The 26,601-nt window shown below is 42.8% G+C and overlaps 2 protein-coding genes across 5 annotated transcripts in view; one reads left to right on the forward strand and one right to left on the reverse strand.

Moving 5' to 3' along the window:
- Positions 1 to 6,543, reverse strand: part of PLA1A (phospholipase A1 member A) — a 28,393-nt gene extending 21,850 nt beyond the window's left edge. Inside the window, exon 1 of one of the 2 annotated variants that reach the window (XM_048293907.1) lies at positions 6,238 to 6,543. In XM_048293907.1, coding sequence (XP_048149864.1) covers positions 6,238 to 6,371 — 134 coding nt within the window. In that variant the 5' untranslated portion in view covers positions 6,372 to 6,543. The remainder of the gene's footprint in view (positions 1 to 6,237) is intronic. The other variant, XM_048293906.1, reaches the window with a different exon arrangement.
- Positions 335 to 24,952, forward strand: CD58 (CD58 molecule). 3 transcript variants are annotated; one of them, XM_048293908.1, is made up of 11 exons: positions 335 to 435; positions 11,491 to 11,784; positions 12,433 to 12,687; positions 14,575 to 14,664; positions 16,983 to 17,042; positions 17,223 to 17,279; positions 18,768 to 18,815; positions 20,438 to 20,509; positions 21,149 to 21,211; positions 21,539 to 21,607; positions 23,792 to 24,952. In XM_048293908.1, exons 1-11 carry the CDS (start codon positions 393 to 395, stop codon positions 23,851 to 23,853), a joined length of 1,113 nt encoding a protein of 370 aa, XP_048149865.1. In that variant the 5' UTR covers positions 335 to 392; the 3' UTR covers positions 23,854 to 24,952. The 3 variants fall into 3 exon arrangements, with proteins under 3 accessions (XP_048149865.1, XP_048149866.1, XP_048149867.1); XM_048293909.1 differs by lacking the exon at positions 18,768 to 18,815; XM_048293910.1 differs by lacking the exon at positions 14,575 to 14,664.
- The last annotated feature ends 1,649 nt before the right edge of the window (positions 24,953 to 26,601 follow it).

Below are 26,601 nucleotides of genomic sequence, written 5' to 3' on the forward strand. Positions count from 1 at the left end.
CTTTCAGCTTTTCAATTATCACAGCTGAACCTCCCTGACGTAAGAGCAACGCAACTTCTGCCGCCAGCCTTCGGTGGAGCTGCGCCCTTTGGTGTAGGCGGCACCACCTGGCACTGCAAGCCCCTGTAAGGCATCCGACACCCACAGGGCGCACGGGAGGCGGCCGCCGCGGCTGAAATGCCCTTTCCCCCCAGTCACGGAGTTGTCAGAAAAAGCGCCCATGGGGACCTCCGAGCACATGAGGCCACCAGCAGTGCGGGACGCAGGCCTGGGCCGGGGCGGGACGGGACGGGGCTGGGCGGGACGGGACTGGGCGGGACGGGGCGGGCTGAGCTGGGCGCGGTCGCCCTCGAGCCTTGATTTCTGCCCGGGCAGAGAGCGGGTGGGTAGCAATGCGGCTGCTGGCTTCGCTCCTGTGCCTTGTGCCCTTCTTGGGTAAGCTGTGAGAGGGCGGCGGGGACCTTTCCCGAGCCCTTCGCTTTTGTCCCTCTCTCCCTTCCTCCCTCCGTCACTCCGTGCCGCGCGGGGCGGCGGGAGTGGGGCACCCTCGGCCGCCGCTCCTCGGGCATTCGGAAGGGCGTGCTGGGTCCTGGGGAGCGGCGGGAGCGGGCGCGGCAGGGATTTGGGAGCGGCGGGGGGTTCCGAGGTGCCCGGGGAGCTGCCCCAGCCGCCGCCACGGGCGCTGTTGTGGCGGGGGCTCCCTGCGCGGGGCGAGCGGGGCGTCCCTGGCCGCCGGCTCGCTGCCCTCCCGAGGCGTGGTGAACACAACCGGGCGGCCGCCTCTCTCCCGCGCCTAAAATTAGAATTACATATCGGCCATCAGCACGTTCAGGACCTCCCCACCCTGTTCTCGGCATCCTGTGCCCCGTTTGTTTCAAACTTGTGTAGACGGGGACCTTGGGGTAGGGATGTGTGTGGTTTTTATGGCACACGCGCACGAGGAGTTAACTCCTGCCTCGCTGCGAAGGAAGCAGGGCCACAGCACGAGGGCAGCCTCCTCCTCCTCATACCGGGGCGCACGTTTGCCTCCGGGTCCTGAAGTGTTAAGGAAGTCAGGAAACCAGCTTTTATTGTAAAAGTATTCTTGTCATCCCTAAATGTGAAAATGCTGTTTATTTTGTATTCTGTGTTCCTTCTTGCTCATGGATAAAACATCAACGTTCTCAATTGTTTTGTGCTGCTTTGGGGGTTTTTTTGTTTGGTTTTTGTTGTTATTTGGTTGGTTCGTGGTTTTTGTTTGTTTTTTTTTTTTTGAAGTAAATTATTACTATTAACTGCTATCGAAATATTAATCAAAGGCCTTTTTAATCCAAATGCCTGAGGAGCATAACCCTTACACCCATAGCCCTTGCAGTGGGCTGTGAACATGAGAAGTATAAACAAAATTTGCTGAATTTTGAAATTGAAGATGGATGTACAAACTTTCTTCTTGTCATCAGAGTGAGCTGCTATTGCTAGATTGGCCAAAAAGCATGATTTAATCTGTGAAGATCTTCTTATCGTTCCTCTCTTCTAAGGGATTTCTCCTGACTTTGGGTTTTGGTTTTTTTTTGCTTTGGGAGTTTCCTGAATGTGACTAAAATAGGAGCTATTATATCCCCCTGTTTAAAAAGGAACTTCTCCGCTGCTGAAAGTTCTGAGCAACTCCCTGTGATTTCCTCCTGTTCCAACAGTCTTCAACTTGCTTTATTTAATTGAGATTGTGAGATCCTGTTCTGTAAGAGCGTTAGGGGTCCAGGCGTGCAGGGAGGACCAGTGGAGAAGCCAGGACACTGTCCCCCTGCATGAGTCTGTCTGCTGATGTTAAGCCTTAGCTGCAAGTTCTTATCTCGCCTGCAGCGCTTTTGCAGAGGTTTCTAATGAGTATGACTCAGGCATGATTAACTGAGTTACTCTTGTAACTTTTTCTGCAGTCAAGGCTCTTTGTTACCTTGTGTTATGTAAGTTGGCCTGCTGTTGATCTGAACATCTGATCCCTGTGCTATAGACTTATCCAGAAAACAAGGTTCCAGGTTCCAAAGAACATACAAAGGCAGAGAAGATGGTAATTGGACATCTGGAGAGGATAATTGTGGCTTCAAGTATCATAATGTCCTCCTTTAATGAAAAACATAGCTAGTTCTGTTGTCTTCTCTGTAAAACTTTAGAATCAAAGTGGTTGATTAGGGCAGGAGATCAGGAATGTGAACTCTTTACTGTCGTTCAGTAAACTAAACAGGCATGATTTCACACCATGATTTTGTTTGTATGCTTGCACTATTGCTGTTATGTGTGTGTTGACTGTTGTAAATGTTTCATGTTGATTTTAACAAGGTAAAATAATCTATCATCTCTCTATGTGAAAATCAGACCCTGGAAGTCAGACTGATCTGCCCAAGTGCATAAAGCAAATCAGTAGCAGTTCAACTTGGCATGCAAGTTTCTAGCCTTGCAAACACCTGTTCTAAACACCAGGATGCTGTTGGTAGATCCTCATCCTCTATCAGCCTTCCCCTCCTGAATCCCTTCTCCATCCAAGTTTAAAGCACTGCGCTTGTCCCAGTCATGTTGCTGAACATCTGGAGTAGGGGAGGAGATGTGCTTCTTCATTCCCCTGTGGGACCCAGAAGCTGCAGTGTAGCTTTGGTGTCTTCAGAATTCCTACTCACCACATAGGGCATTCCTGCTTTTCACAATGCCAGGCCAAGTCAGTTTTTTATCTGTTAAGACCTCAGGCTTGTCAGTTACAGTGCAAAACCTCTCCTTGAGGCTATGGAAGGACTTAGATTTTTAGACCTACCAGGAGCATGCTCCTACAGTTGTTGGAAGTTCAAGACAAAACTTTGTTCAGATTTAGGATCCTGGATGTTGTATGTGCATGGGAAGAAAGTCAATGTGGTGTCTGTGGCCTAGTTTGGTGAAGGAACCCACAGAGAGAGATTCACCTCCCTGTAGGAGGTGAATAAATAATACCACACCAACAGGAGGATTGCAGGGCAAGCCACACCTGTGGGGATGGTCTTTTGCACTGCAGATGGCAGCCAGACTTTTCCTTGCTTTAGCTGTGTCAGGATCCTGCCCCAAAAGCAGAGAGGATGTGGGAAATAAGCTGGATATGAACTAGAGCACCTAGAAGCATTCTGTGTCTGTAGTAAGGCTCATCTGAAAGCCAGACAACTCCTTCAGAGTTCTGAGGGTCAGCTCTTTGTCATGCAGTATAACTGCCTTCTAGTTCTTGCATATTTAGATGGATTCTTTAATGCCATTTTCATTGTATCCTTGCATTAATGGTTGCTTCATTTCCCAATTCAACTTCTTTATAAAAATTGAGTTAAACTGAGAAAACCTGGTTCACCTAAAAGCGGAAGTTGCCATCTCCAGTACTGAGCATAGACTGATAACCTGAGAGCTGATAAAAATTATTTTTGTTTCAGACTTCTTCTGAGAGTGACCACATAGAAACCAGACTTACTTCAATATGGCTCTTTGTTTCTGTGTCATTAGGCAGTTCAACAAGTTTGAGCTGGCTTTTTTTTTTAAATTTTAAATTTTCCTGTGTTTTTGTCTCTGTACACAGAAATATGTGCTCCTTCCTTTCCTTTTTTTTGAGAAATCCCCATGTTTTTCTGATTAATGTTTCTTCTGTGTCTCTCCACTTCATGAGAGGTGTCATGGGAACTACATTACAAGACATTGGGATGAATGGGGGAAAACCTGGACTCCTAACAAATTTGGGTTGTTTGTGGAATGTGGTTATTTTGTGTGTTGCTAATAGAAATGTCAAACACAATTTTAAATAGTATAAATGGAAAAATCAGTTATCAGCACTGTCAACCTGACACCTGCTTGTGTTGTCCTGTAACCTTACTCCTGAATTTTCCTCAATAAATAGAGGAAGTTATAAATTCCTCACAGAGGAAAAAAATCAAACCAGACGTCTGCCCTCTGCTTAAAAACTCTTGATAAGAGCTGAAGGTGTTATATCATATTAAAACCAAAATGAAGCAAATAATATTTTTGCTATTGCTATTTAACACTACAGGATGAACACAGAGTGAAAACTTTCTGATAGTTTCTTGCCTTAATGTAATTAATGGTCTTAGACTTTAGATAGCCAGGATCATCTCTGAATTGCATACACAGACTGCTTTGATTCTGAGTGTGTTAAAGGTGTTCATCAAGAAAAGAAAAGAAAAAAAAATGTGTGTCTAGGTTTGTCTATTTTTGGTTTTTTCCTTACTGGTCCTCCTATCTGCTTACAGCCTCAGGAGAGCCTGTTGGCCGTGTTCAGGGTAGTGTGACTGTAGGCTGGCTGGGTGATACAGGCTTTGTAAGAGACAGAAGTTGTAATTTGGAGTATGTTTAAGCTGGTGTTGCCACAGGTCGAGAACAGTTCCTCTCCATGTCATTAGTTTGTGCCATCCTTCATAAGTAGAACAGCAAAGATGATCTGGCTGAAAATTCTCTCAATTGAAGGAAAAAGTTACCAAGAGAGATTATCTTCTCAGTCCTGTTGATTATGGAGCCTACATAAAGACTGTGCTTGTACAGCATAGGAAGTGCTGCTATCTGAATATTGGGAGTAAGTGGAATCATTCTATGATTCCAAACCCCAGAGGGTTTGGAATCATAAAATGGTTTGGGTTGGAAGGGACCTTAGTGATCATCCAGTTCGAGCCCTCTGCCATGGGCAGGGACACCTGCCTCTGGACCAGATTTCTCAGAGCCCCATCCAGACTGGCCTTTAACACTGCCAGGAACGGGGCATCCACAACTTCTCTGGGTAACCTGTTCCATTGTCTCTGGACTGATTTTGAACTGCTGCTTTTTTTCATAGTTCAAGGTAGGCTTAAATGCAGAGCAGTTTTGTCCCTAAGCAAAGCCTAGAGACTGAAAAGAATCAATATTCTGCAGGACACAGTGATCCTCCCTAATAGTTCACCACCGCTAAAAGTGGTGATTGCCAGGCCTCTTCCTCCCTGGTCTGTTCCAGTGCCAAACACCTTCTGGGTTAAGAACCTTTTGTTAACATCCAGCCTAAACCTCCCCTGACACAGCTTCAGGCCATTCTCTTGGCTCCTGTCATTGGAGAGATCTCTTCACCTCAGAGAAGAGATCAGTGTCTGGCCCTACTCAATGTTCTTGCTCTTGCTTTTCCCTGTTTCGCTCACTTCTACTCCATTCCATGCACATCGTGTTCCCATGATGAGTCACATACGGGAATTACAGTCCTTCTGTGGGTTTTTTGTTGTTTCTTTAGTTGGAGTGGGTGTTGTGTCAAGTTAACTGTCAGCAGATTGTACTGTCTGTATGACTATGTCACTGCAGAAACAGGCAGGCCAGTACAAGGGAGGGGGAGGTAAGTCCATCCCCATGCTTTTGGTCACCAGCTTAGTTTAAAAATAACCATGTAGCTTTTGTGTGGGAATGCTGCATGTTTTGCCCTTGCTGAGGGATATGACTGAAAGTATGGATTTTGTAGTGGGGTGTTACGAGCAAGAGTGTTTGAGATTGCTTAAAAAATCACTGGCAAGGGTATGAGTAAAAGATTTGATTTTAAGAGACAAAGGATGACAAGTTCGTTGGCAAGATTCACTCTACTACTTACAGGACAGCTAAGGCACAACAAGGGAAAACAAGCAACAACAAAACCAAACTAAATCCAGGCAATCAAAACAGAAATGAACTGAGAACTATCTGGGGGGGTGTGTGTATTTAGGTGTGTGTGTGTGACAAAAGACTGCAGGCAAGGATAAAAAGGAACACAGTCCAAAAGCTTAACAACACTCAAACTTAACAATACTTTAACTTAACTTATACCTTAAGCCTAACAATTTAACACAGGAAAAACAGTTACTTTATACCTAACTTAACTTATAGCTTAATTTATAGCTTAACTGTAACATTCTAACGGAGGAATAACACTTAACAACATTTAACCTAACTTATAACTTCAAAGTTACAAGTAGCAAGTCAGCAGAAGAACAATGCTTAGCAACACTTAATGTAGCTTACAACTTACATTTAATAACTTAGCAAAAGAACAACACTCAGCAGCGTTTAAGTAAGCTCCTAACTATAACTTAGCCTTACTTACAGGCCTAACTTACTTAGGTATCTGAGGTACTTAACAAGGAAAGCAGCATCTCTCTCAGATTTGCTATAGCATATGCGCAGGTGCAGGCACACAGACAGAAACAGTCAGTACAAGCAAGGTACCTGCAAACAATTCCATTCAGAGGCCAGTGAAATACTCACTTTGGATGCTTTTGCATCTCCTGACAGGTGAAGGATTGGGCCTCGAGCAGTGAGGGTATCAGCCCAGGATATGCTGTGTTTTGGCGATCCTCCAAGTATAGCAGACCTGAAGGTTTGCTGGCTCTGAGAGGCATCCCCCTCAGAGGCAGATGCTGATCACAGCCCGTGGTGGCCCAGGAGAGCTCAAAAGGCTCTTGTTTTGGACCGCTGCAAGAGAATGGGCTTCAGTCGTAACAGTGTTTCATCCTGGACACAGCGTGGGCTGGCACTTTCTTTGAAAGTGTGAGAACAGGAATATTATGCCATTCAGAAAAGAGGAATATTTTCCAAGGCTGGTCATAGGGAAAATAGGAGCTTTGTTAGCAATTCCTGGAAGCAGACAGTATTTCTGATAAGCTCGGAAAAAGCTGAGACCAGAGGCTGTTTTCAAGGCCAAGGCCTAGCAGGCATTTCTCAGATCACACTCCAACCTGGAAAAGAGGAGGGAGGAATGCACCACCACATGGGAGGGACCCAGGCCTGTTGCTGGGTGCCACCCTTGGGTCCTGCCTTTGCTGATGTGTAGAGCTCTGTGGATGCAGGCAGCTCTGCATTGTCTGGGAGGAGCAATACACACCTCTGTGAACATGCTGCAGTATGCAGGAGAAAACCTCTGCTTTGGGTGTTACATGTGTAGGATTTGCATTCATTCCTGCACAAACCTGATTTTATCTTGCAACAGCCTGGGTTGCTGCTACAGCTTATTGTCGTCTGTGTTCTCTCTCTCCTGATTGTAGCTTTTGCCTGTGCTTTTATACCATGGGTCTAAGTGCTTTCTTACTGGAGTTTGGGAAGTGGGTTGTGTTTGTGGCCTGTGGGGGAATTAAGAGGACTATGGTTGGTGTATATTCCCATAGTCCTTCTGGACTGAACATTTATTTCAGGGTTTTCTGCACCTGGTGGTTTTGAGGGCTAGCAGGGAACATATTTGGCCCTGCTAATTACAGTTGCTGGGAGAATTAAAAATTTTTTAAAAGCCTTAAAAGGGGGTAGTTGGGAAGTTACAAAAAAAATCAAACAAAAATCTGCTCTTTAAAAAGCCCTGCTCCTGAAGCAAACAGTTCTTTGCCATAAACTAAGCAGTAAGGACTTTTCCACCAAGTTTCGGCAGGTGGAATGTTTGTGTCTTAATGGTAATAGGAGAGCCTAGCTGCTGCCTGTATAGACCTAATATATCCCTGTATGCATTTCAAATAGGTATTTGAGACCAAAAAAATTAATGATAGCATTAAAAATAAAAAGGGATTAGCTTACAGATGTTCTCCAAAATAACTAGGCCTTACATCAGCTCCAAGAAAAATAGTCAAACCAGGTAGATAAATACAGTAATGAAGCATTTATTGCTGATAAACGGACAAGTAAGTAATGAAGCATTTATTGCTGATAAATGGAGTATAAAGTTCTACTTAGTCTGAGCTGAATATGGATACCTTTAGCCTGCTAAAATGCTGAAAGAGTCAGAATTAGTCTGGGGAGTATTAAAACTCCAGTACAGCACTGGGTTCTGTGGGTCTGGCTGCTGGAGAAATGGGAGCAGAAGATGATGTAGACAAGGTGAGGTGGTGGGTTTGCAGAAGAGGCTTTGCCCACACAATGTTAACTCCTCTTTATCTGTGACACTTTGAGCATGTGATTTGACTGGAAGGAAAGAACACTAACACTTGGCATAAGAAGGAATCTGGAGTGGATTTTAGGCAATACAGGAGCAGTCAGTGTGATGATTTCTGTAGAGACTACTGGAGGCCTTAGCACAGCAGTATTTTTTTTGTGTGAACTTTATCTGGGAATAATAGGCTACAATAAGGAGAGAGGGAGAAAGCAGAGAAACTTAAAAAAAGGCAGTTCTAGCCTTCCAAAAAGAGTGTGTGAGAGAGTGTCTGGTTGTCATTTCTCCTTCTTTGCCCACCGCTGTGGAATGGGAAATAAGTTTTCATTTAAAATAAATAAGAAAAATGGGGAAGGGTTCCTTAGGAATTTATAAAACATAATGACACATGCTTTCTCCAGAAGCTTGAACATGCGTGGTTATGACCTTATGCAACATTTCTGTATGATTTCTTCAAAAAAAGGAAGCTGACAGCGCTAAGTGAGAGACTTCTTCACATTTTCTCTCAACCAGTGAAGCAGGGAACTAAAACCAGAGACTGGGTTTTTTAAGATGGGAGGAGATAACTTATCCTTGAGGAATAACCATTCCTTGTCCTGCTGTTGGGAGCCCTGAATGCCCTTGGGCAGGAGCTCTTCAGCTCCTTGCTGCCAAGCCTTTGTTTCACCAGTCAGCAAGAAAAGAGTGTGCTGAAGACAGCAGTGCCCCTTGTGCTGAGCAGAACCTGTGAAGAGAAAATGTGGGGTTTTTTCAGCTCTGCTCTCCTTCAGTCTCATTCCTGGGCTTGAAGAAGCAACAATTTTGCTCTCATAACTCCAGCCTAGCACTTATGACTAACTGAGAGTAAAGACATGGAGTGTTTACCAGGATCAACACTCAAACTTAGGATGTTATTAGGGGTTGGCTGAGCAGTGGTGGCTGTCCTTGCTCATGTTCTTAGTTCCCAGCAAACAGCTGCTGTCCTTCCTGAAGGCTCTTGTCAACAGCCACTGTGGTTTGGCTTGTGCTGATGTCAAGCCACCACAGCTTGACCACCCCAAATCTACTGAGAGGTAGAAATTCACGGTGGGAAGAGCAGGGAGTATTTCTCCATACTAGGAGTACTATAGGTCCTTAGGCAGTGAGGGGTGACTTCTTGAGGAATATGTGCTCCTGGAAATTGTCTTTTGCGGGCAGAAACAATGGACTCTACACGATTCAATATGAATCAGGCAGAAGCCACTTTATTGATGAACTACTGTCCCTGATACACAAATCTTGCTTTCCCTGCACGCGGTCATGCGTAATTGTTATTGGTTAAGGCCTATTTTCACACGCTACTTTATGCTTTATGATTGGCTCTTGTATGTGTGTCACATTGTCCCTCGTGTATGTCACAACTGTCCTTCAGTTTGCATTTTCTTATCCTTTTCTTCCTTTGCTTGTTCCTCGTTCACATCCTCCCCAATGCTGCTTGTTCTTTTCTCGCAACCTTCCCATGGACTTTCTCCCCTGTTCAAGTCCTTCTGTCTTACATGCCCTGGATTTTCTATCTTATGGCTGGTTCACATTATGTCCATTTTCTAACAAAGGCATGGTTTCCACAGTCTTTAGGAAACAGAAGTCTCTAACAAGGCTCCAAGCTTCGTCAGATCAAAATAGCGTTCCACCCCACCCAACATCTTGCAATCTTGTGGTCTCCAGACACAAATTCTGGAGCTCATGCATTCTTTTTCTTCTGGAAATCATAAATTGAGATGTGTGGAATGAGATGCTCAAGTGAAATGTTTAAATCTTCCTGAACAGGGTAGACTACAAAGAAAGTGGGTACGTTGTGTTGAAAAGATGTGGGAGTTGGTAGCTTACCCTGATTACTTCTACAGTCCCTGTACCTGGAAAAGGCCACCATGTAAGCACAGGCAACAAGGAGTTGGAACTCTAATGGAGCAAGAAGAGTGCTTTAATGGGTAAATTACAAACAGATTGGATATTCCATAAAAAGCAAGGCATGGAGAAGACATGTGTGTGCAGTTCTCTACCCAAGCACACGGAAGTGCATTTCTGTTGCTTGTCTTCAGTGTCCTGTCAGAGAAAGTCTGTGTTTCTCTGGCGTGGCAGAAGACCTGATGAGCGCTGTTCTTTGTCAGTGGGAAAAGAAGGCCTAGCTGACCTTTCTGTCTGCTTTCATATGGAAAGGAGATAAGATGTGGAGAAAGATGGGTTTTCTGGACTCATATTCAGTGTAGGGAAGACTTGTTTTGGTGTGATAAAGCTGTAGTATCTGCACTGGTTTAGGAACAGCAGTAAGTTTGCCTACAATGATGACATGAGAAGCAAGGGAAGCACAGAATGATATAGGAATTGGTGGTTTCGTAAACTGATGCCATTTGGGAAAAAATGAAAAAAGATCAAACCCAAAATAGTAGCTGTCACTTGGAACCAGTTGGCTTGAGGAGTAAATATCTGAAATATTTGTTTCACCACGCACAGTTATTGTTTAATGGGAAGTTTTGCATCATGCAGATCGGGAATCTTGATTTAATATGAGACCTCATTTGTATCTTAACCATGCCCTTCCTTCTATGTAGTAGTAAAAAGTTACCAGCTACTGTGGAGAAAAATTGATTCCTAAACACAAGTGTAGCTTGAACTCAGTACCACAGTGTTTTTGTCTATGTTCCTGTCTGCCATGGCAGTGATCTTGCAATTGTTTTAGAGCCGCTCAGAGCTATTTGGGAGGAGGAGGTGACTGCTGAAGACTGAAGCAGGGACACAGAGATGCTGATGGTTTAAAGGTTGTGGCCCCTTCCTCACAGCAGGATTTTGTCTGTTAGATCAGTAGGGTTTTTTTCCTCACAAATGCAGCTGTTTTCAATGAAAATTAGGAAAAATCTCTTACCTCTCTTCTATTGTGGTTTATTTATGTTGAATGCCTGGGCATTTTTAGCAGAATGTAATTGGCCAAGACTGAAAGCAGTAGAGATATCTGAACAGCTTCATTCTTGCTGACAGCTCTGTTAGATCTCAGAGGCTGGGATGCTGTTTCACATATATTGGCTGTGAAATAAACTTGCTTAAGTGACATTTCAAGGGAAATCTCTAATAACCCCATGATTTCAGCACAGGTGCTTTGAACTCAGTAGCAGTTTTGTGTGAGAAGTGTGCTTTTTCAAAACTGTAAGTATTCATGCTGGAAAAATTGGGTTTATTTCATCAGCAGGAACTTCAGTCTGGGTATTCTGCAACAAGATGTTAAAACAGATTTTGCTAGTGATAATTCTTCTTTAATATTTTTCACCAGATCATGGGCAGGAGGCCTAATTCAGGTGAACAGAGGGAAAGTACTGAGTATAGGGGGGCTTAGGATAGGGAGGATCATCAGGGCAATGATTCTGCCTGGGACCAGATTGTGGAAACTGAATTCCTTTCCTGTGCCTGTCATACAATTGTGCTGGCAGCCTGGGTTTGGGTAATTCCTAACTGATGGGTAATTCCTAACTGATGCAGCAACTTTGTGATGTCCTTCTTGCCTAAATTTGAATGCCTCTGATATTGCATATGGCATTAGTCAAGCAGTGTTTTATAAAATGATTGTTAAAGTAACTTTTTCTTCCCCCCCCCCCCCATAGCACACATCTACTGTGAGGACGTCTTTGGCATCGTGGGAGAAAATTTTACTTTTCCAGTAAAAATAGACCAAAAAGTAGTGGAAACTACCTGGAAGAAAAACAAGGATAAAGTGGCTGAATGGGAAGGGCTGAACAAACCAACGTATTTTGGTCGTCTCTGTAACAGGAGTGTGCTTATGGAGAATGGGTCCTTGACTATAGTTGACTTGGAGAAGGATGATGCTGGTGCATATGAGTTACAGTACCGGGATTCTATGAAAGATCACTACTTAAACTTCGTACTTGTTGTGTTAGGTAAGTAGTGGAAGAACTGCATAAAGAATGTGAACCACCTTATTCACTTTAAAATGTCTAGAAAGGGGATTGTATATTTGTCAGGGAAGCAAACAGAAACAGAGGGGGCGGCTGTTCTTTGTCTCAATTTTAAGTTGCTTAGGCACTTTGAACAAATTTTCAAAGGTGGCATCTCATTTGTGTGCCCATCATTACTCACCTTGGAATGACTTCTAGAATGTGTGCAGATGGCACACTGCACTTTCAGGTAGACAGCCAAACTTTTGGAGCAATCTGACCAGGTAATCCCAAACATTATGTACCTATTAAAGATGTTCCTGCAGGCATATTATACGTGCTTCAATATCTGTGGCATCATCCTGTGTAGATCTACTCAGCCTCACTAGCAGCCTTTGGGAAATAAGTGTGTCTATTAGTCCTATGGACAGTGAGCCGTGAGGATGCTTGGACTAGGCATGGAAGAACCACAAACAGGTGGTTTACAGGTCACTTTCAGAAACACATTCCTCTCTCATGCACATGTACACACTTGCTCACACTTTTGTCTATGCACTTTCCTGCTGGTTTTGTTGCTCCAGCCCTTGTCCCGTGCTGAAATTCTATGTAGTTTATAACTAAAGTAATACAGAATGTTTTCTCTCCTTCTAGATCCCCTTCCAGAACCTGAAATAAGCTGCAACACCAGCGATCGTAAACTTGTGTTAAACTGTGCAGCAAATTTCCAGGGGCCTCTGAATTACATTTGGAAGCTGAGTGACAATCCACAGAGTCATGAGAAGCAGGAGCTTTCCATCCGTTTGGAAGATGTTAATGCTACCACGAAAGCTACATGTATCATTAAATTCTCACAAATGGAAAGGAGCTCTGAAATCTCCTTGATGCAATGCCTTTCAGATGAAAACGGTAATGAATGTGTCATGTTGCAAACACAGGTCTGAGAGGCTTGGTTGGGAAGCAGCATGGCCTTTGTAAGATTTCTTCTGACTTCCCAGGAAGTTAAATTTAAAGAATAAAAAGCATCAGAAGTGATTTGTCTGCTAAAAGTTTGTGTAAAGTTTGGGAAAAGTATCAGGCTGACAGTTTGATCCCCCTAGAAAGATACTTTTTGCAGGGACCTCCACAGAAGAAAGCCTTTAGCTATGACTTGATTGAGTAATAATAAAGATTAGAAGATCTCTTCTGAATCTTCTGGCCTTATGTAATTACTGCTAATGCCTTGCCCTCTTTGTACTGCTCTCCATGAATTGGAGTGAAACTATTCAGCCATTTCAAGCGAGTCATCTAGCAGCCATTAGATAAAATAATTTCTCATCTAGGATGTCAGTGAGCATACTTCTTTCCTCCTTCATAGAGAGGTATAAAAAGTAGAAAAGAGTTTTCCTCCTGTTGCTTATTGCTTTGGGACAGCCTTCAGCTTGAGGCTTGCATTTTTAGGGTTTTTTTAAACACAGAGTGAGGACCTGTTTGGAACCATGTGGTTTGTAGGGTGTGTAAGGCAGTCCCTAACTGACAGTATTGCTCATTTCTGTGCAAAGTCATTGTCATGGTTTACTAGTATAGAATTTTTCCTTTACTGGAGTTATGTGTTAGAAACTTGTTAGAAATGAGGGATGTGATGGGTTGACCTTGGCTGGCTGCCAGGTGCCCTTCAGGCTGATCTGTCACTTCCTCTCCTCTGTGAGGCAGGGTGGAGAAAATATGACAGAAGCCTCATGGGTTGAGGTAAGAACAGAGAGAGACCATTCAGCCATTACTGTCACAGGCGAAACAGACTCAACTTTGGGAAAATGAATTTAATTTATTGCCAAAATCAGAGCAGGATAATGAGAAGCGAGCAAATCTAAAACACCTCACCCAGACCCCTCCTTTCTTCCCAGATTCAGCTTCACTCCCCATATCATTACCTCATCTCCCTGAGTAGTGCAGGGGAACAGGGAATGGGGCTTGCAGTCAGCAGACAGTTCATTACACATTGTCCTTCCTCCTTAGGGGCAGGACTCCTCACTCTCTTCCCTGAACCAGTGTAAGGTCCCTCCCACAGGAGACCTCCATGAACTCCAATAGGAGTCCTTCCCACAGGCCACAGTTCTTCACAAACCGCTCCAGTGTGGGTCCCCCACAGGGTCACAAGTCCTGCCAGCAAACCTACTCCAGTGTGGGATCCTCTCTCCATGGGGCCACAGGTCCTGCCAGGAGTGTGCTCCAGCGTGGGCTTCCCATGGGGTCACAGCCTCCTTCAGGCATTCACCTGCTTCTCTCATCTGTTGTTATTCCCTTCTCACCCTTGCTGTTGTTGTACAGCAGTTTTTCCCCTTTCTTAGAAGTGTTATCCCAGAGACACTACCGCAGTCACTGATGGGCTCTGCCTTGACCAGCAGCAGATCCAGCTCGGAGCCAGCTGGCATTGGCTCTATATGACATGGGGGCAGCTTCTGGCATCTTCTCACAGAAACCATCAAAACCTTGCAGTGCAAATGCGATACACAATATTTGCTGAAATTTCATTTGTTTGAAATCTGGCTCAGCCTTTCATAGGCCAAGAAGTGGAACAACCATTGCCTTTCAAGGGATGTGCCTTCACTGAAATGAGGTACTTCACATGTAACTGTCCTGGACCTGGCTGAAGGTTTTGCTGATAACTGACTGGTGCATTAGTTTATTGAGGTTACTTTTTAAAAAATACCTATAAAACATTTGGGACTGTATTTCTACTGAGCTAGTGTATCATACAGTTGCTTTTTAACTAAACAGTCTCTTTTGGTTTTTTTTGTTGGTGATTTTTTTTTTAAGGAGGCAGTTCTTCCAAACGAACCAGAGGTGCTCTTTTTGGAGCTTGCATCCTTATAGCTGTAGTAGTCCTAGTATTCCTGTTCTACAAAGGTATGTATGACACTTCCTTACAGCTTTATGTGCTTCAAGATTAAGCTCATCTAAGGTTCTGTAGAATGGATGAAAATTTCTGACCATTGGATGTTTTGTTAAAACAGTAGAAGAAACAAGTCCAATTTAGGCAAAGACTAATATATTTGAAGGAAATAATGTACTGAACTTTCTTGCATTCTGACACTGGGCTCTGAGTCCTAGGAAACACGGCAGTTTGCATTTCCATGTTTCTCCTTCAGACTGGGTGTTTGATTTACTGCATGTTTCTACTTACCAAATATTTGTAGCCTCTCCCGTTCCTACCTGGGCGTGTTTTCATAGCATTTTTTGAGAGCATCATAAAGCTGCCCTCAAGATCACATTTACTGTTGGGACGGGCTTATACCAGGGCTGAATATCGTATGCCGAGTCTAATCTGACAACTCAGTGTGGTCAACTGATAAGTGAGACTTTCTGTGCCTCCTGTCAGCCTGTATTGCCATCATCTTGGAGTTCTGTATTTGTTTTTTGATCCATCCCTACACTGAATTCAAGTATCTTTTTTGTAAGTCTGACACTTTAATCAGAAATGGTAATTACAGGCTATCACTGTGTATTTTTTTTGTGCTGCATTTTTGGATTTGTGTCAAATTGTCTTCTGGTTTGAAAGAGGGGCACACCATCTTTTCTCTTTGTGCTGGAGAGAGTCCCAAACAAGAATACATTTCTTCATCCTATTCATGCTCTGCATGGAAAATTCATGTTGACTTCCAGATGGGGCCACCACTTGGAGGTGGCTGCAGGGTGAAGAGTACTGGATGCATCCCATCTGGGAATGACTAATTGATGATATTCTGCAGGGAGGCTTTGATCAGGACATAAATAGATACATATTGCATGTGGACCTTATGCTTTCCTGCTCATAGTCCATTTAGTTTCTGTTGGCATGGAATCATAAAATAAACTAGGTGGGAAGACATCTCTGGAAGTTTCATCCCACTTTCTGCTCAAAGCATGACCAACTTCAAAGCTAGATCAGGTTGCTTAAGGCCTTGTCCAGTCCAACTTTGAATAGTTCCAAGGATGGAAATTCCCCAGCCTCTTTTAGCACGTGTTTAAGTGCTGAATCACTCTTGTAGGGAAGGATATTTTCCTTATTTCTCTTAGGGATTGCCCTTTGGCAACTTCTGTCTATTGCCTCCTGGCTTTAGGCTCTATACTTCTGAGAGGAGTTTCCTTTTTTTCTGTAGTTAGTTGTAGACAGCAGTTAGCCATCATCCTCTTAGTGTTCTTGAGGCTGAGCAAACCCAATTTTCTCAGCACTTCCTTGCACAGCTCCTGCCCCTAGACATCTTGGTGGACATTTGTTAGACTAACTTCAGAAAGTAGGTGTTTTTACATTAACTGGGAGACTAAAACTAGAGAGAATACTCCACATGTGGTGTCACAAATATTGAATAGAGAGGAGGAATTATTTATGTGTTTGGGCTGACTGCACTTCTGCTAACACAGCCCAGTATTTGGAAGCCTTCTACTGCAAGGGCACATTTTTCTGAGTGATGTTCAGCTTGTTCATGCTTTCAAGTCTTTTCCAGCAGAGCTGTTTCCTAGCCAGGCAGAGCCCAGCCTGTAGTGGTCCATGGGGTGACTGCAAGAGATTCAGGACTTTGTTTCCCTTTGAATATCACGTCTTTTCTGCCAGCACATTTCTCCAGGATGTTGAAGTCAATTGGAGTGGCAATCTTGCCTTCCAGCATGTCCCCTACTCTCCCCAGTTTGATGCCATCTGCAAACTTTCTGAAAATGTCTTCTTTGTCCTTGCTCATGTTGGTGGTGTTAAACAACACTGCTCTTGGTGACAACATGCAAAGAATGTCTCTCAAAACTGACCAGCAGTTAGAATCAAAGCAATTCTGTTACTTCCCTTGAAACAATGAGTGTTTGAACATGCAAGAAAATAAACCTGTTATACCTTGGTAGGATAAGCATTGCACAGGTATAATCAAACAGCAGAGATTTGCTGATTTAAGTACAAGACTCAGAATCAGGAATTGTTAAGCACTACCTTAGATTTGATTAGATGTGTTCTGACTTGCTGTCGCAGGAGACCCATTCTGTTGTTCTCTCATTGATTGTCTTTCCCTCAAAACAGTATTTCATTCTTTGTTCTATCTTCAAGTCAAGTATTCAGTTGCATGTTCTCAGTGAAGTGTATTTTCTTTTGTTTTGGGGTGGGAGAGGGGGATGGAATGGATGGAAGCTGTCAACAAGTTTCTGAAGGCACAAAACTTTATTTCTGAGTCATTTCTCCAGGTATTCTATTTGCTTGTGTGCAGGTATAATTAACTTTGGAAGAGGAAGAAACACTGCTCAGAACAGTCCAGTGAATGGCTCAGGTAAGACAGTGTCAAAATGTGTGGAAATCAGACCGGTGCTTGGTCTGGGCTTGTCAGTTTTTATTCTGTGTCAGTGTAGTCTTGCATTGGAGAAGTAAAGGAGTAAGTTTTCTTTGGGTGCAGTGATTTTTTTGCAGGTCATTAATACATACTTTCTAAAACAAATACATTTCTTTATAGGAGAACATGAGCAACTTTTCCATGGGGACAGCCAACAACAGCCTACCTCACAGGGAGGTAAGAAACCTGTATTCTACGGTATTAATGTTTCTAAACATCTGCTGTTGGTTGGAACAGGGAGTCTGATTTGCTTTTTTGGTTTTTTGCAGGGTCTGAGCTTTTGAATTGGTTTTCAGTGTGTGCACAGGCAGACTCAAAATCGCAGTTGGGGTCCAATATTGGATGATTATAGGGACCTGCACTTAATGAATGTGTTAGTGGGGCTGGCAAAGTTACTGACAGTGAGTGGGCTGAGAATTTCCTGGTCAGCAGCTGTCTTTGGAAGTGAATTACCTTTTTAACAGTGGAGAATTGGGGATGGTCTAAGGATGAGGGCTGGAAAAGTGCACACTGTAGGGCAATCTGTCATTCCTCTCTTCCTGTCCAGATCTCCATCTGGGCTTCTGCTGTCCATTCTAATCGGCATTGGGGTTTTTTTGGTTTGGGGGGTTTGTTTGTTTGTTTGCGGATTTTTTGTTTTGTTTTTTCTAAGTGTTTTGTTGGAGTGGTTTTGGGTTTTCTTACTTCCTTAATTTGTAGCAAGATTGCTCTGTTCTCTGGCTTCTTGTGTTTTGGGATGTGGAAATCACTCTATATAGTGAGCAGCTAAGGAAGGGGACAACTCATTTAGTCTGTGCTCCTTTCATAAGGGTGAATTTGGCTATCATGTTCTAGCTTTAACATATATGAGTCTTGTTGCCAGGACTGTGGTCTGTTTTTAGGAACCAAACTAAATCAACCCCCAAGGCAGTCAAGCAGACTGGGGAGAGCAGGGGAAGATTCTTAAAAAGTATTCTGTTACCAGACCAAACAGTGTTTCAGTGGGGAATGGCCAAAGCTCCTGCCATCAGGTGCAGGCTCAGTGCCCTCTTGGAGTGTTCTGGTGTTGAGCTCACAGTGCCTTCATGTGGGATGCTCAGTCTGGTACCTTACATTTGTTAAAGCTGTGGTTCTAGCCCATCGTTCAGAGACCACTGAAGTTGAGACTAGGGATGAATCTGAAGGCAAAAAAAGGAGAAGGATGGGTAGGGGAAAAAACCAATAAACCCTGCAAAACACCTCATTTTGGTACTGCACTTACATTTGCTTTAGAATGTTTATTTTAAAGGTTCTTTAGGGTCTGCAAAGAGGAAGGGTTTAAAGTTACAGTATTAGTGCAACACAAAGATGAAGTAAAAAAGGTAGATGCAGATTCTCTTCTCAGTTATCTCTGGCTTTTTATGGCAGATTTGTGCAGCTTTATCAGTAGATCTACTTCAGCAAGACTTTTGTAAAGTTGTAGGCATAAATATGAACAATGTTGGTCATGGTCTGGGACCTTAAGTGGTTACTGGAGGGAAGTTGAAGTTGAAATTAATTGTGAGTCCTTAAAGTGGCACAACATACTGCCATATCTGTTGAAAGTGTTATGATGAAGTTGTCACTTTAAGGCTAAGTTGCATATTTTGCAGACTGTTGTGCTGCCTCCATACACATTTCTGGAAAAGGATTTCTGTTTTCTTGCAGCTACATTTTCACAAGCTGTTCATAATGAGAATGAAGAGCCTGAAGCAGGTAACAAGTGAGATGGAGCCCTAAAACAGAGGAATATGAAGGGGGAAAGTAATTTTGCACATGGCCTTTTGTAGTCCAAGCCATATTAGCATGTTCTTAGTATAGAGTTTACCATTCTCCTGTTGGCTTAGAAGAATGTGTTGCCTTAGGAACAGGAAACGTTGATGGGTAGATCACTAGAAGAGAAGTCAGAAAGACCTGGGGCCTGTGTTTGGTAAACAGGAAAACAGCACAGAGCAAATACCTTCTTGGGGCTTTACCCTCCCTCTTGATGAGGATGATGGTGCCTACTGTGTTTGCAAACCATTTTGCCAGCTGTGGGAAAAAGAACTAAGCATGGAAGAAAGAACCCCTCTTTACAGTAAATAAGAAAATTACCCTTTTGTCTAATGTTACCTTTTATTTGCATGCAAAAGAGTGCAAGGATATTTTTATAGGATGTCATCATGGGTAGGTGGTCTTTGCTTTCTGCTGGAAAGAAACACACGACCTTAGACAATAAAATGCTGTGGCTTCAAAGCTTTGTATTGATTCCAAATAGATACAAGCCTCGGCACATCAATTTAGAGACGGGATGCTTACCAACTTGCAAAATTCGTATTTGGGAGATACTTCATCCAGAAATGTGCTTCTCTAAGGAAAGAAGCCTGCTGTATCTTCCATTTGCTTTATGCTTTAGGAGACTTTTGACTGCATTCATGAGGCAGCTAAGCAAAGCTCCAGTTTTGTTTTCTTAGTCCAGTCAGTGTAAATTTCAAGGAAGTTCTGGGACCTGTATTTTTTCTAGAAGTTCTTTTAACTCCAAAGGGCTAGTGAAATTGAACATTATTGTTCAACTTGAGAAAAAAAGTCAGTTTTTTTCCCCAGTCTGTTGCACTAGTGATTCATTCAGTCCCTAGCTCTTCCACCATTTTCCACAAGTGGCTGATAATAGGGGGGTTGGAAAAGGCAGAAGTCTAAAGGAAAAAATCACTAGTGATGACAACAAGGAAAAGGAAACTCAGAAAAACTCAGAGCCCCTGGAGTTTGCTGCATATTCTTCCTGCATGAATTATAATGGGTGTAGAACAGCTTTTTTTCATCTGAAGAAATAGGAATTGTGAAGGTGTGGTGTACTGTGGGATTGTCTTATCACTTGTGTAATTATTTCCATATACATAGACATGGATACAGGAAAAGGAGGCTTATTTTATGCCTGTCTTAAAGTAGAAAGGAGTGAAACACACAGTTCAGGCAAAAGAGAAATCAGGTCCATAGACAAAGGTTGTCAGTTTGGACACGAGATGCAGAAAATAAAAAACTTTCTTTTGTTGCAGTATAGAACAGGAACATCAGGAAGGGGAGTTAGTGCGCCTCTGTGCAGTACACCCAGCAGCACTTAGGGAACAGACAGTCACTGCTCTCCAGATGGGAAGTTGTAGGCGAAGCTCTGGTGTTCTCTGAGATGTGTGTACAAAGCAGTTCCAAGCAGGGCTTCTGCTGATAGCACAGCAGTACTGAACTCGGGGAGAAGGTGTGCTCTGAGCCCTAGACTGCACAGAGCAGTGGCCTGTGCTGGGGAGGGGCAGAAGCAATGGACTGTGCTCCTGAGGGACTGCAGTTGTTCTCTGATCTCTTTTCAGACAGAGAATTGAATGAGGAGGACAGTGCCCTGAAAGACAAGCAGATAGTTAAGAATGGTGTAAATCAGGAAGGTAAGTGCCTTTTCTATGGAGCAGTCAGTGCTATTGACCCAGTAAGCAAACTGGCCATGATCTCTTCATAGAATCTGCTAAGTTGGAAGGGACACATCAGGATCACTGACTCCAACCCCTGGCCCTGCAGATGGCACCCCAATAATCACACCATGTACCTGAGAGTGTTGTTCAAACACTTCTTGAGCTCTGTCAGGCTTGGTGCTGTGACTACTTCCCTGGGAGCCTGCTCCAGTGCCCAACCACCCTCTGGGTGAAAAACTCTCTCTTGATATCTGACCTAAACCTCCCCTGACTCAGCTTCAGGCCATTTACTTGAGTCCTGTCACTGGTCATGAGAGTGAAGAGATCGTACCTGTCCTCTTCCCCACACGAGGAAGTTGTAGACTGTGTTGAGGCCTCTCTTCAGTCTCTTCTCCTCCAGGCTGAACAAACCAAGTGACCTCAGCCACTTCTTGTAAGGCTTCCCCTTCAGACCCTTCACCATCATCATGGCCCTCCTTTGGATGCTCTCCAGTAGCTTTTCTATGTTGTGTATACAAGTAGAGCTGCAACTAGCAACTCAGTCTGATGCAATAGAGCCACACCTTGACGCTGAGCAAGGCAGGGGACTGTATTTGTCTTCTTATCTCTCCTCAGACACCTTTAGGAACAGCAGCGTGCTGGCCAACCATGCAGATGAGCATGGCATAAATGAAGGAGGTAAGTGCCTGGACTGTGGAGCAGCCTTTGTTCATTGTGACTTTTGCCTAATGCCACCTAATGAGTGGCACCACAGGCACTGAGTGCCTCCCCTGCTTGGCATTTACAGGGTGTGCAAGGGATCATGGAGACAGTAGAGTCAGGAATGGAGGAGAGAAGGAAGGTGTTGGATGGTGATCCCATGGGAATGGGGCATGTTGGTCAGGGTTACTACTGTTGCCAAACAAATGGCCCAAATCTCAGTCAGATTATTCTTGATCCATCTGGGCCAGAGAGTCAGAGTTGTGAGGTCCAGGACTGTCTTGAGTATTGCCTTTGTCCTTGCAGAGGTGACCCAGGATGCAGAAGGTAGAGATGGGGAGCACCTGAACAACTCTTCCAGCTGCAGTAAAGAAGGTATGTGAGGGTGAAGCTCTCTGTGTCTTGGGAGATTGTGCTGACTGACACTGAGGTTGACCGTGAGTAGTTTTCCTTTCTTGGAAGAAAAATGAAAAACGTTGTTTTGTCTGTCATACAGTCCTTACTTGAGTGGTGTAACTATGAGCATCTCATACTAGTTTCTGCTTTTTGTATTGTAGATGAGTGGTCACCAAACTTTTTGTAATTGTCTACCACATCAGTAAAATACTTTGAACATGCATACCCAATTGATGTATACTTATAAGTTGTATACAATTTTTACCATACTCAAGTATTACATACATTATAAAACATGCACAAAATAAATTAAAAAAAAATTATAATGATAGAGCAAATAGTATTTTTATTTTTAGATTTTATTACTGGTGCAAAAATATTTTTTTTCTGCACCTCAGTGGATTGCCTTGTGCACACCCATTTTGGAGTCTGCTGATAAAGATAATCCATTTAAAGATTCTCAAAATGCATAGCCATGTGAAAGCAGGTGGCACCTTACTGCTGCAGAGTTTTTTGTTCTGCCAAGTTTGATACTTCTGTTGAATTACCAGCCAAGCAATCACATCCAAAAATTCTGGTATTTGCTGAAGACAGTGTTGAAAAGAAGGGGGAAAATAATTTCCAAATGTGAGGAAGCATGGATGAATGGAAGGGTGGGAGGGATTTAGGACTGAGTACAAGAAACCTGACTCTGATGCAGACAAAACTGCTGATGAAGCTGTCATGAAAAAAGGAAGCAGGCTGTGTAGCTGCAGAGGAAGCTGTGGTGTGTCATAATAACTGAGTCAGATCCTGTTAGTTAACAATGAGTAATACTGAAAGCCAAATGAAGTAAGTCAGTGTATTATTCCTGGTCCCCGTGGTGTGCTGCTTTGCTGGGCTAAACTGTGCTCCTGCGTCACCCGTAAGGGTTTAGCATCTGCAACTGCTCTGTTGTTATGTCATGCTGAGGCACCAGATGTGGCTGTGCTTCCTTTGGTGCTGTTTGCAAACCATGTGAGAACAGAACATTTTGTGTGTTTTGAGGATGGGGTATGAAAGCTGATGCCTATTCCTGCAGCTGTAGAATGAGAGAACCCTATTTCATATTCAGACCCTCTCACTGCACAGACCCAAAGAAGCAGCACACAAACACTCACCACACACACACAAGTGGATTTTTGATTGGGTTCTTTAGTATCACCACCAAGGTAAAGCAGTAAACCTGCTTGGATTTTAAACATATAAATCATAAAAATACTTCAGGCCTATCCAGGAACCTGTGAGAACCAGACTAGGGACAACTTTCTTTTTCTCATTTTCTAGAGAGTTGCATACCATATGTCACCATACACTGCTCTCCTAGACCATCTCCTGGCATCCTAGGTTGGAGTGAGGCTGGGCTAGAGATTAGTGGAAGGGACAGGTAGTGCTATCAAAGTGGGAGCAAAGACCGAAGGGCATAGTGCCTTGGCACATCCAGGTGGCTCCCCTTAGAGAGTTGCTATGTGTGCAACAAGATGGAAACACCAATGTAAGTAGGCTTGTGTGTGCTTTACTGGAAATCAGCCTGGTTAGAGGCTGATGCATGTTGCATGTGATGAGTTAGGCTGGGCATGTAGTCTTGAACTTTCTGCACTGTAACTTCCCTTGGCCTTCAGTCTCCTTGCTTGTCAAAGATGAGCTGTATTTTCAATCCTCAAAAGCGAAAACTCCAAAAGCACCTGGCATTACTGTGTGGAAGAAATAGCAGCAGCAGCACATGCATGTGTGAAGCACAGCTGATACTGAGATCATAGACATAAAACATTTGCACAGAAGTAGTGTCTTAATTGCCTGGTTCTGTGATCTGAAGTCATGGAGTCAGAGCAACTTCACAGGTTACCAGATGCTTAGCAGGTGGCTGGCACTAAGTAATAAATGTTCTAACTGTGCTCTAGTTGCAGAGGAATGTGTCTAAGCATGAACAGATAATTTGGGTAAAAGCTTTAGTGGCTATCATATAGCTTGTGTCATGTACCTGCTCTAACTGGATTGTTACGCATCACGTGACAGTGTCTTGGTGCATCTCCACACCACCTCATTAGTATTTAAAGCTTGCAGTATTCTCATATAGCTAGTTCAATTTCTAGAAGAAAAGACATAGTAATTCACCTGTGTGCTTTTTGTATTCTTTTGTTTCAGATCTTAAATCAAAAGCAAGTAATTCCGTTGCTGCCCACACAAATATGGAAGAGAAGCGGTAGAATTCAACGGTGAAGGATGTACTACTTTTTTCCTTGAAGGTCTTCCACGAGCAATGAAGTTATCACACCTTCATCAAGAAGCACTTAGAAGACAAGCTGAAGTGTTTCCAGTGCCTGTTTTTCTTTCCTCAGAAAAGATAGCTTCCTTTTCTAGTGCTACTATGTGAAGAAAAATAGGCCAAACCATAGGCCAAAACATTTTAATTGTTTTGTATTTGGTTTTAACAAACAGTGCTGTACTAACACACCAAGGTCTCTTTGTAGTTGATATTTAGAGATTTACAAAGTTGTATATATATTTGCATGAATGGGGACAAATCAAAAACTGATCAGCTTTCTATGCACTTTTTTATCAGTACCTTTTTACAGTCAGAAAAAAACTTCATCCTTCAGCAGACCCAGAAGGATGGGAGCTGGCATTTTCTAGCCTTGGTTCTCCAACAAGAACTCAATACTCCAGACAAAGCTGTGTCCTAGAGTTGGCAAGCACCTGGCAAACTGATCATCTCTTGACAGTGGTTCACTTTGTGATAAACTACATTTCAGCTTTTCCTAAAGCTTTATATATTTTTTTTTAACTTTTAGGACCTTTTTTTTGATGCCTTATCTCTTACTGCACATTTTTTCTAGGAATGTCAGCTTACCTCTACTCATTTCTAAGGAACAACACTGTATCTTCAAGGTGCTTGAGACTAGAACAAAAACTTGAAAACTGAGATCATATATATAATGAAGCTCAGAAAGAATCAAAAAGAAAAACACCATGCATTAATGTTTTCAGAACATCAAGCTATGGAATGTTTTTCATTATGTTTACATGCTGATTGTTCATAAAAGTTGAAAGCTATTTTAGTTCATTTTAACTTGGTGCATGTAAAGAATCATGAAGGTTTGACACTGGTAACCAAAGATCAGAAGCTCCCCATTCAGCTTTCCCCTTGTTTCAGTTTACACCCTTTCCACTCACACAATTTCTTCTGATATTTACAGCTGTACTGGATGAGTGTTCACAAGTCATTTTTGATAGGACTAGACCTTTTACCTCTACTGTTGTATGTAAATATTTATAATTTATTAAAGTACTCAAGATGTAAAAAGCTTTGCCTTTTTTTTTTTTTTTTTGGTAATATATTAATGTCCTGTGGGTTTAACTTTCTCTTTTTTACCTTTTCTGTTTCTTGAGTTCTTTTACTCAGAGTTTGAATTAAAATGCAGGAGACCAAAAATTCATCTTTGGACTTAGTTGTTTATTATAGCTTATCTATAATACAGCTGCACAGAGTGTGCTTTCAAATTAACAAGATGGAAAATAGCCCTAACTTCCAAGGCTTTTTAAGGTCTAAATTAACCAATTATGAAATACCAAGTAATATGTTTTTACTTATAATCCAATTACTAACTTTCTGTGACCTGCAGTGCAGGTTTTTTGACCCAATAGCAGAACCCCTAGATTTGTGAAGAAGAAGAAAAGAAGAACAACAAAATCCACACCCAAAATCATCCATATTGTTACCTATATCCCCTAAGCCTAATTTTTTACACCTCTACATATTCCACCCAGTGATATAACTCTTAATTATACAGCAACAACCTCAGTGTTATCACACAATTTAAGAAGCCTTTCCCAAGGTTTCAGGTTGAATACAGTGTGCTTCTGAGGATCACTGCTTGTCAGCACTGAAAGGCTGAAATTCTCAGAATCCAGGGTTCCAACAGTAATATATACATGCAATTTTTATTTAACCTTAAAAGTTACTGACTGATCCCCAAATAACCCAAAGCGATGTATTTTATATGGTTGGTGGTTTTGGGTTGGTTAGTTGGTTGGTTTTTGGGTCAGTGTTCCTGACCCAAGTGTCCTTCTCCATTCCACCTTGTACTAGTTCAAAAACAAACCAGTGAGAGACCACAAGTCAGAGTTATAATTTAATAGGAAAATTAAAATAAATGCAATAGTACAAGAACACTGACAGAGTCAGGATACAACCTCACACCCTGTTTGTAAGGGTGGTGGTAGCAGTCCAAATGAAGTGATCCTGTTGAAACAGTGATCCTGTAGAAGGGTCTGGTCTTCACCTGAAGGTCCAATGGTAGTTTTTGCCCTCTGGAAATACAGTAGGTAAGGACTGCTTGTGGTGTTCCAAACCCCGGATTATATCCAGGTAGGAATGCTTGCCTCCTCCCCCTGGGTGGAGCATCTCAGCACGGGATGATGTAATTCTATGAGTCACGCAGGGGTCCTTGATGGCCCATTAACAGAGATGGCCCCCAGAGGGAGTAATCAGGGATGAGTTATGGTAGGAGATAAGGAACACAGCCCCACCTGCTTTAACAGCTTGTGAAGATGATCGTAGAATACATCTTGCATTGTAACCTAGGACAGACCTTCAGTGAATTTATCATGATAAGGCTGTCTGCTTCTCAGTAACTTTTTAAGAAGTCTCCACACAAAGATCTCCTTTGTCATGTGTATTGTGGTAGGAGTAAGCCTGTAGCTTGTTTGCCTGCTTGGACAAGGTCTTATTTTGTGTTATTAATGTGAGAAATAATAGTAAAAAATTGATTGTCTGGTGGAACTGGCTGGAATCGCTCCCAGAAATTATGCCGGTTTGTCTAATAGTCTCTGTTCATCCCATGCAATTTAATACTAAACAGCACAGAAAGATCTCATATAGTGTGGTTTTGAAAATTCTTTGACATCTGGTACAATTGACATTGTTTTCCAAAACAAGAAGCAGCAACCTTCAA

The sequence above is a fragment of the Corvus hawaiiensis genome, chromosome 2 (genome assembly GCF_020740725.1).
Source record: "Corvus hawaiiensis isolate bCorHaw1 chromosome 2, bCorHaw1.pri.cur, whole genome shotgun sequence".
Taxonomy (NCBI): Eukaryota; Metazoa; Chordata; class Aves; order Passeriformes; family Corvidae; genus Corvus; species Corvus hawaiiensis.